This window comes from Lacerta agilis, chromosome 8, assembly GCF_009819535.1.
Source record: "Lacerta agilis isolate rLacAgi1 chromosome 8, rLacAgi1.pri, whole genome shotgun sequence".
Taxonomy (NCBI): domain Eukaryota; kingdom Metazoa; phylum Chordata; class Lepidosauria; order Squamata; family Lacertidae; genus Lacerta; species Lacerta agilis.
The window spans coordinates 72,262,468-72,272,211 of record NC_046319.1 but is presented as its reverse complement, the minus strand read 5'-3'; the positions used below and the strand labels follow the sequence as shown (position 1 = coordinate 72,272,211).

The 9,744-nt window shown below is 48.1% G+C and overlaps 1 protein-coding gene across 1 annotated transcript; it reads right to left on the bottom strand.

The window, feature by feature from the left end:
- On the bottom strand, window positions 1-5,707 carry ZNF575 (zinc finger protein 575). The gene is made up of 3 exons (XM_033158255.1): window positions 5,525-5,707; window positions 2,179-2,292; window positions 1-951 (listed from the first exon to the last, which is right to left on the bottom strand). Exons 1-3 carry the CDS (start codon window positions 5,595-5,597, stop codon window positions 254-256), a joined length of 885 nt encoding a protein of 294 aa, XP_033014146.1. The 5' UTR covers window positions 5,598-5,707; the 3' UTR covers window positions 1-253.
- Window positions 5,708-9,744: the final 4,037 nt, after the last annotated feature.

Sequence of the window (9,744 nt, the reverse complement as noted above, 5' to 3'; positions counted from 1 at the left end):
CAGCATGGTATACACAGCTTGGGCTATGGGGAGGAGAAGAGTAGACACACATCGACTTGGCACTGTAGGGGGGGAAACAGCGGCAAGACCCTCAACACAAGAGCTGAGCAACTATGGGTCCTCAAAGCGCATCTCTGTGTAAATCCCAAACCCCCTCTCCCTTGCTGTTATTTACAATGATCCCACCAAGCATCCAAGTTAGCCAGTTTCCTCCCCGTACCCCCGTGTTGTCCAGTTGCTTCAGATCTCTGCTCTACGGCCTCTCTCCGTTGCTGTGGCCTTTGCTTTGGGACAAGTCATCCCCCACTTCCCCATCCTCGTGCACCCGCTGGTGGAGCGTGAGGTTGCGCAGCTGCCGGAAGCTCTTGCTGCAGCGCATGCACGGGTAGGGCCGCCCCGCCGCGGCAGCCGCGTGGATCTGCTGGTGGGCCGCCAGCTTGGATGGGTAGCAGAAGCTCTTCCCACAGCGGTTGCAAGGGTAGGGCCGCTGCCCCGTGTGTGTGCGGCGGTGGGCGGCCAGCTTGGAAGGGTAGCAGAAGCTCTTGGGGCAGTCGGCACATTTGTACGGGCGCTCGGGCGTGTGGATCCACTGGTGGGCGGCCAGCTTGGAGCGGTGTCCGAAGCGCTTGGGACAGAGCGTGCAGGGGTAGGGCCGCTCGCCGGTGTGCGTGCGGCGGTGGGCCGCCAGCTTGGACGGGTAGCTGAAACTCTTGGGGCAGTCGGGGCATTTGTACGGGCGTTCAGCGCAATGGGTCCACTGGTGCGTGGCCAGCTTGGAGCGGTACACGAAGCGCTTGCCGCAGTCTTTGCACTGGTAGGGGCGCTCGGAGGGCAGCACGGCCGGGGGGCGGGGGCGGCGGGGCCGGGCAGGCTTGGGCGACTCCGTGGCGGGTGGCGAAGACAGAGCCGCGGGCGAAGGCGATTTGGCGTTCTCTTTCAGGGCCTGCGAGTCTGGAGGGGGGGAAGGAGGGTGTCAGAAGCTGGGCATCCTCATCAACCCAGGGGACATTCCCACATCTCCCAGCCATTTCTCTGCCCCACCTCTCTAATATCTCATCAGTCCACTCACTAAATGCATGGACTGGGGAGACTGATGCACGCTGCTGCCACTCACCTCCCAAAGTCAGCACAATCCCTGTAGTTCCCTGTGGAAGAGAACTGATCGCTAATTCCCTCTAGGAATTGTAGCTCTTGGAAGAGAATGGGGGCTCCTAAGAACTCTCAGCACCCTGAACAAGCTATAATTCCCAGGATTCTTTGCGTGGGGGAGATCTAGTTGTTGTTGTTAATACTTTTATTAAAGTTTTTTCATGACACAGTAAGAGATACTCTAAGTTACCAGGGTAAAGAAAACACACTAAGGTAAATAAAAAACAAAAACAGCTACAAAAAGTAATACAGCCGTACCAAACTCCTTGGTACTTGCACGTTTTGGCTCCCGAACGCCGCAAACCTGGAAGTGTTCCGGTTTACAAACCTTTTTCAGAAGCTGAATGTCTGATGCGGCTTATGCGGTGTCCAATTGAGTGCAGGAAACTCCTGCAGCCAATCAGAAGCCGTGCCTTGGTTTTCGAACCGTTTTGGGAGTCGAACGGACTCCTGGAACATATTAAGTTCGAGGACCAAGGTACCACTATAATAGCATAGAAAGTCTTCTCTTGAAAGTGGTTCTTAACCCATACTGCAGACGGTCGTACACCCTCCCAGCTCTCACCTGGGATCTTTATCCTCCCAGCCTGTCACCCAATATTTCCCTGCCTCCCACCCAGGGTCCCTCTATCAACCATCTACGACCCTCAAGAGTGTACAATCCCTGGACCCTAATAAAATTTACAAGCAGAGGACACCAAAGAAGAAAAAGAAAGAAGCAGGAAAAAGAGAGAAAACGAAAGAAAAAAGAAATAATAAAGAAAAATAAAAAAATTCCCATTTTCCATCTTCCAGTTACATTTAAAAAATTATTTAAGGCATCACTCCATGGTTAACACCCATCTTCTCCACTTTCTGTTAAACAATATTTATTTTAAATCCAAGTCTCAACTTCATTTCCTTTTGGGGGGAAAGCCACAGCTGTTTAAAGCGATATCACAGAGCTTTAGATTTATGGTGTGCACGTGACCTAAGTCCTAGCAGGTCAGGTCAGGATGCTCCAGGCTGGCTTTCCAGACACCCCCTTACCCGCAACACTGCTGCTCAGAGGGTTGGTGCCCACGCCGATCTTGCTGTTGCTCATGCAAGGCTGTTCCCCCCTTTCCAGCATCAGGACAAGGCTTGGTCGGGCGAGAATGTAACCTGCACAAACATAAGGAAATGGTTTTATCACCATGGCACGGTCATCCATCGTGAAGATAGAATATAAAAAGAGTAACTCGGGAATCAATGTTCTGAGAAGCACAAGAAAGAAACACAGGAAAGTGCCTTACATCCAGTCAGATGTTAATTTTACATTGTTCGTTCCGTTTCTACTCATTGTGGGGGGCAGAGGGAAACTGAAACCTTGTCTAGGCCTAAGGACTAGGAACTTGGTGGGGCTTTTTAAAACAAAACAAAACACACAAAAAGTATTTATATATTTATGTCCTTGCTAAGAACCTCAATTTGGCACCCAGTAACAGATTCCTGGTGCTGCCACTGGACACAAGGCATGTGTGTACAAAATAGGAATCGTTAGATTCCCTAAATAAATAAATAAATTCAAAAAACAACTTAATTGGCTCCGATTTTGATTGGAGGAGCAGAGCTGCCCGTGCCCCAAAGTGGGCTGAAGGCTCCTAACACCACTGGAGATTTTCCCTCCAAAAGCGATGGAGGGTAGAATAAAGGAAACTGCATTTTTTAATATCAGTAGCAGTGGTGATGGTGATTTTGGCTCGGGAATAGAGGGCAGGTGGAAAAAATTAAACACTGCCTGCAACCCCCTGGCACTGCAATTCAAATAAAAACTGCTATCTCTCTCCTGCCAGTGATGTGGGCTTTCTGGGACAGTTTATGTCCTGGTGCCCCAAAGTGATTGGGATTTGATTGAACACGCTTGACTTACATTTAGTCAACAACATTTCTAAAAAATATGCACCCTATGTTCATTTTACATGTTGCATAAGTATCTCAAGTCCCCCCATAGCTTTTTTAAGAAGGAATTTAGTGGAGTGGGGTGGGGTGGGGGAGGGAACGGTAACTGCCCTGAGATCTACGGGTATAGGGAGGTATACAAATTTAATAAATAACCATGATAAATAAAATTTGAACTGGCATATTTGATTGTTGGGGATGGGGGAAACACAACAAAGCACGCTCAGCATAGGAGAATGTTACAATCAAAGCAATTTAGAGTTTCTTCCAGATTATTTTTTGTCGAAATACTTACACATAGCTCAAACGCACGCACTTCTCTTTTCAAATGAAAATCTGTTAATACGCTCATTTCAGCATGCCTTAGAAGCTGCCAACTGGACTCGATATAGTACTAGCATCCCATTCATTATGTTGCTAATTAATCTTAATGAAGCAATGCATTATAGAGATTTAACAGGGAAATATATAGCAATGGGAAAATGTATCGCCACCCCGCTCCCATCACTCACAACGACGTTTTATTTAAAAAATAAAATAAAATGCAGAAATCCAGTCCCCTCACATCTTGTACAGGCTTGTAAACAGCCCCTTGCCTGGTCGCCTATGGCGAGCGAGAAGCTGCTCGATGTGACTAGGGAGGCCAGATCCGTGCAAATAGGCCTTTCCCCCCATTTCCAAGCCTCACATAACCTTTACGAGGATCTGTGGGCAAACGGGCTGGTTATTTCTGTGCCCTGATTTACAGGTTTGGTCTCGGTTTTGCCACGGGTCAGACGGACAGCGTATGGATCAAAACTGTGTTAACTAATGGTACTTCAATCGCACGGTTCCCTCATGGCTTCGTGTCTCCCGAAAGGCCCCGGGATCCAATTACTGCTGGATTCTGCTCTTGGCCTAAGTGTGGAGTTGCTATGGAAACTCGCTTGGAATACAGGCCAGAGAGGAGGAGTTAGTGGATAAGGCAGAGAGCCTTTGCAAACCAAGTATTACAGGGGAAAGCTTTCAGATCAGATGGTGCCCTATGCAAAAGGGGGCCTGACCCCAATATCCTCCCTTCCAGTAGCTTCCTGATGGCAGGAAGATGCGGAAACAGTATCTGCTGGAAACAGACTATTTATTGGCTGTGCTGGCTAGCGCTGGAAAGAGTTGGGAGGCCAGCAACGAATTGGGACCACATCCACACATTTAATCCACCGAGATGCCCCTTCACACAGTCATGGCTTTCCCCCAAGGAATTCTGGGAACTGTAGTTTGTTCAGGCTGCTGAGAGTTGTTGGCAATGCATTCCCCTCACAGCACTACAGTTCCCAGAGCTTCTTGCGGAAAGGGACTGATGTTTCATTTGTTCTGTTGCATATTTTTTGTGTTTTTATATTGTAAACCGCCACGTGATCCTCGGAACAACAGTAATTCGCAGAAATCACATCACTGCACCTGTTTACTCAGTTGAGTAAGTCGCTTCAGAACTGCTCTGACTTGGGCAGGTACCCTCTTTCAAGAACAGGCCTTTTTATTTTTAGAGGGGGAAGCGATGCCTCAGAAGTTAGCAAGGCAAATGTTTGTACATGCAACCTTTACAAGCAAAATAGCTTATATAAACTATTATATACAAGCTATTATATATAAATAGCTTATATATACAGTATGTTTAAACAGCAAGCTGTTGGCTTTGCAGAGAAGTTCAGTTTTGCAGTCTGAAATCCCAGACACTTATCCGCATGCGAACACCACTGGACACCGTGAGTGTTACTTTTGAGTAAGCACACATAGGATTGTGGTGGAACGGAGTTGTTTGGTACTGGGCCCAAACCATTTGAGCGTGAGCTCCCTGACCTAGTTCCTTAAGAAGCGGGTGTGCAGGATGTAGAGTTTGCACCAGCCACGAACCACAATGTTTTCATCAAAGCATTAAAAAAAAAATTGCAACCAAGGCAGCCATCCTCTGCACACTTACCTGGGAGTAAACCCCATAAAGCAGAGTGGCACTTACTTCCCAGTAAACACAGACAGCAGTTCTTGCTGCTATGGGGCAGCCCCCTTCCGTTAAAGCTGGCCCTCCTTCCCCAAAACCAGTCAGACAGTGGACAGGAGACCAGGAGCTTGAAATCCTACGTGCAATGTTAATCGTATCACCACCGAGGGAAATCTGGATTTGGTGCAATGCACCCGGATTCACACTATATTGGGGTGTGTGCTTTCAAACCGGTTTAGTCTTTTTGGGGGGGAGGGGCGGAGAGGAAAATAAAACTGCCCCCTTCTTCACCCTGCCGCGCCAAGGCCTGGAGCAAATGCAAAACCACCTTCAAATCCGAATGCAGCGGGGACTCCCCATTTTTTTGGCACCCCAACGCTGGGCATCCCTCGCCTTTTCACCGCATCTATGTATGCAGCTGAGCAGCTGGGCCTTCCTCCTGCTGCCCGCCCCCCCCCCCGCCCCCCAGACGCCACTCACCGGCCCGGGAGCCTCCCCCGGCCTCAGGCTGCCTCTGGGGTCTCCCCTTCATGAGCCGATCACGCCGGGTCATGCTGTCCCCGCGGGGGGCCAGGTCGTGCGCCCCACCGCATCCCTTCCCAGGCTGGTCCCCAGCGACGGGCGGGCGCAGCAGCAGCAGCAGCAGCAACACCAATCCGGCTGGCTGGCGAGGAGGGGTCTTTCCTTACTCGCAGCTTCCCCGGCCAATCCGCGCCTTCCCCGGTATTTATTTATTTATTTTGCAAAGTATGGGTGGGTGGGTGTTGGTGAGGGAGGGGGGGAAATGTAATAAACGTGATGAGGTCGCGATGACGGAAACGGCCGTCCCTGGGAGCTCTTCAATTTGCAAACCTAGACTCCACAACCACCACCGTGCATGCAACTAAATTCTATTTAGAATCGAAATCATTCATTCCAATGGGTCTGCTCTGAGCTGGGCGAAGGGGGGGGGGGAAGCTGGATAAGTTGTTGTTGTTGTTGTTGTTGTTGTTGTTGTTGTTGTTGTTGTTGTTATAATATAAATACTGTTGTTAGCAATGTTTACCTGAAAGCAAACTCTTGCAAAATATTACGCATGCATGGTCACTGGTTAGTTAAGACCCACTAAATAAATATACAAAACAAAAACCCTCTGAACGTCCGAGGGTGCTACTGCCAGCCTATGCAGTAGGACTACTTGGAAGTAAGCCCGCTGAGTTCAGGGCCACTTATAGCTTAAGCAATTATATACATGTGGCCGGGTGCTTCCATGCAGACTTATTTCGGAACGAAGACCCGCTAGATCTTACTGCCCAATAAATGTCCTTAGGATTCCTGCGCTATATAACGATGCACCACCACCTCTCGGTTCAAGGCCAAATCCTAACCAGGTTTACCTAGCAGTAGGGAGACTCTAGGCTTAACCTCTTACACGCACCTCCTTCAGGATGGAAATGTGCGTGGCTTCAGTTCCTCCACAATGTGGCACTGCCAGCCAAGTTGCGCTTAAGGGCCCTGCTGCACCTTCTGCTGAGAGGAGGACATCTGCCCTAAGTCCTGCCCTGGTGGCGCCAAACTTAAGTCCCACCCCACTGATTTCAACGGGGCTTTTTTCCTTCCAAGAAAGCAGGAAGCTCATTGAATGCAGCAAGGTACTTGCCTCGAGGACTAACCTGGATATGAGAAGTCTGCGTGGGTGTTTGGTTCCACAGCCTCCGTTCCTAAAGAGAGGAAGCTGGTGCTTAAGTCTGCCCTGTGGCGGCAGAATTTTTCTCCTTTAATGCCTGCTCCCTAACTCGAGAAAGACAGGGAGGGTGGTGCTGCTTTTCAGGGAAGAGAGGTGCCCACTTTTTCTCTGCATTATTATTGCTTACTATTAAGGCTGCAACCCTGCAGACAGATAGACTTCAAGGCAAGGCGGTGTTGGGAGGAAGGAAATGTTATTACACTTCTACCCCGCCTTACTTCCAAAGAAGTCAACGGGAGGCGTTTCCCAAACATTCCTCATGATCTGGACACTGACCAGACCAGAACCTGCGTAACTTGAGCCAAGACTGTTGGAACAAGATTCCTTTAGGCCATGATGTCCCAGGACCCTTAAAAGCAGACAGGATTTCAAGTATCAAGAAGCCAGAGTTTCAGAGACACCCACTTTGGAAGATCATATTGCATCAAGGGGGTGGGTTAAATTTTAAGAGCGTTTCTTGCATTGGCTTTTTTAAAAAAAACTTCTAAAGAACTGTATTATTCTCCCGCTTTTCTTTTACGCATTGATTTTTATGTTTTGGACATGCAAAAAAAATTATTATTATTATTATTAAGCTACTTCTTAGAATGCACACTAGGCGAATGAAGCTGAGGAAGCAGGCAAGGGGAGTAGCGAGGAGCTCTTCAATCTGGTTTAGTTTTGGAAAGTACCGTACATTGAAATGCAAAACTCCGCGCTGCCTAGAAGTACGCGCGCGCAAACAGACGGGAAAATGCGAAAATAACAAAAAAAAAATTTTTTTAAAGACTAAATCACAAGCAGCCGAAGAAAGCGCGATTATTCAAAAACCAGAAGCAATCTATACAGAACATAGAGGAACTACCTGCAGCAGAATCAACTGAGCAAGTCTTGTTGGCAAAATGATCACGCCCGGGCAGAACCACATCCAGGGATGATTTCACACGCACCCCTCCGCCGAATTGGTTTCGCCTACAGAGGAGCGCGAATGAACGACGTTTAACGGTGGCTGGAGAAGGACAAACGTAATCGCTTTTTTTTTTCCTTTTCCTTTTTTTCTTTTTTTTTGCCAATGAGCTGTTCTTCTGAGTTCTATGCTGTCCAGGTTTTCCTCCAATAGAAAAGCCTTCTGGACGCTAGCTAGGATTTCAGACGAGGGGTTTTCCCCCAACCCAGCCTACAGATTGAACCCCAGGACCTTTTGCATGCAAAGCAGATGGTCAGCCACTGAGAAACAGCTCTTCCCCTCGTTAATGTCAATGTTTCAAACTAGGAGCCAGGGGCGGGTCAACGTTTTAAAAGGGTGGGAGCCATTTACTAATGCTGTATTAGGATGGATGGATGAGTGAGCATTATTATATACAATCGCCTTTGGAAAATCTCTTTGTGTTGCAGAATAGTCTTGCATAAAGTCAGGGCGGTTTGTACCAGGGATGAAACCTAGGCATTTAGACTTTGTGCTGAAATTTGCCAGATCCTGTTCTGCCTCTCATACAGACATACCCACCCCCTAGATAAAACAGGGAATGTCAGTTTGCAGCCTTTTTAATAAGTAAGTAAAGAATAGGGGCATTTCTACCTGCAAAAAAAGAAGGCTGTGTGCAAGTCAGTGGTGGCGTAGTGCTTAAAGGTAAAGGGACCCCCGACCGTTAGGTCCAGTCGCAGATGACTCGGGGGTTGCGGGGCTCATCTCGCTTTATTGGCTGAGGGAGCCGGCGTACAGTTTCCGGGTCATGTTGCCAGCATGACTAAGCCAATTTTGGGAAACCAGAGCAGCGCACGGAAACACCATTTACCTTCCCGCCACAGCGGTACCTATTTATCTACTTGCACTTTGATGTGCTTTTGAACTGCTAGGTTGGCAGGAGCAGGGACTGAGCAACGGGAGCTCACCCCGACCTCCGACCTTCTGATCGTCAAGCCCTAGGCTCTGTGGTTTAACCCACAGCACCACCCGCGTCCCATGGTGTAGTGCTTAGAGGGTCCAAAAAAGGACCTAGGAGAAGAGGGTTCAAATTCTCACTCGGCCACAAAGCTCACTGGGTGACCTCGGGCCAGTCACTGCCTCTCACCCTAACCTACCTCACAGAGTAGTTGTGAGGATTAAATGAAGAGCCATGTATGCCCCTTGAACTCCTTGGATAAAAAAGTGGGAGACGAATGGAATAAATAAGGAAGAAAGCCCAATAAGAGACCACTTTTTCTACCATGATCTGTGTTGCAGGTAAAACCTCTTTCCCTGTTCTCTCTATCAAAAGTACCCACCCACACAATGCAAAAACAAATCATAAAAAAATCAAGTGTATTTCCCCCCCCCCAACATCTCACGCAAGAATACTGTACATCTCTTGCCCTTTGGGCTATAGAGAACGATAATGTTAAACAATGAAAATGAAGCGCAATTGCACTAGTTAAAGATTTCCAGCTTCCCACCCTAACAATAATGTATATATAGACCTCGACTGTGTGCTCTGGCTATGTATATCCATATCCCTCCATATTGTATTGCACCAACAAATTCCACTGCCTCACCTTTTACACACAAACATGCCCTACCCTCTAGTGCTCGCAGTGTCCCCCAAGTCACACAGCAAACTGCAATAATATCCATTTAGCTTAAGTACACACATTTTAGCATTGTAAAAACGAGGCTGCCCTTTGCACAAAGAACGATAGCATGTAATTATTGCAGGCTTCTTGTTTATGAGAACCTCCCTGCATGTAGACTTTACAGCTGCTGGTTCAGCTCTACTTTGAGCTAACCAGGTGCCCTTGCCTACCTTTTATTTTAAAAGTGTTATAATGATGGTAGTTCATTGATATGAATGATGTACCCACTTGGTGAATGTAGATTAGACTACCCTACTTTGTGAGTGGAAGAATATATCATCTTAGCTATAGTTATGCTGCTGGGACAGGTGCATTGCATTGGGGGGGGGAGGCCCAAATCCATGATACTGTATTTTGCACTGGGCCCCAGATCTCCTGGCTCGCT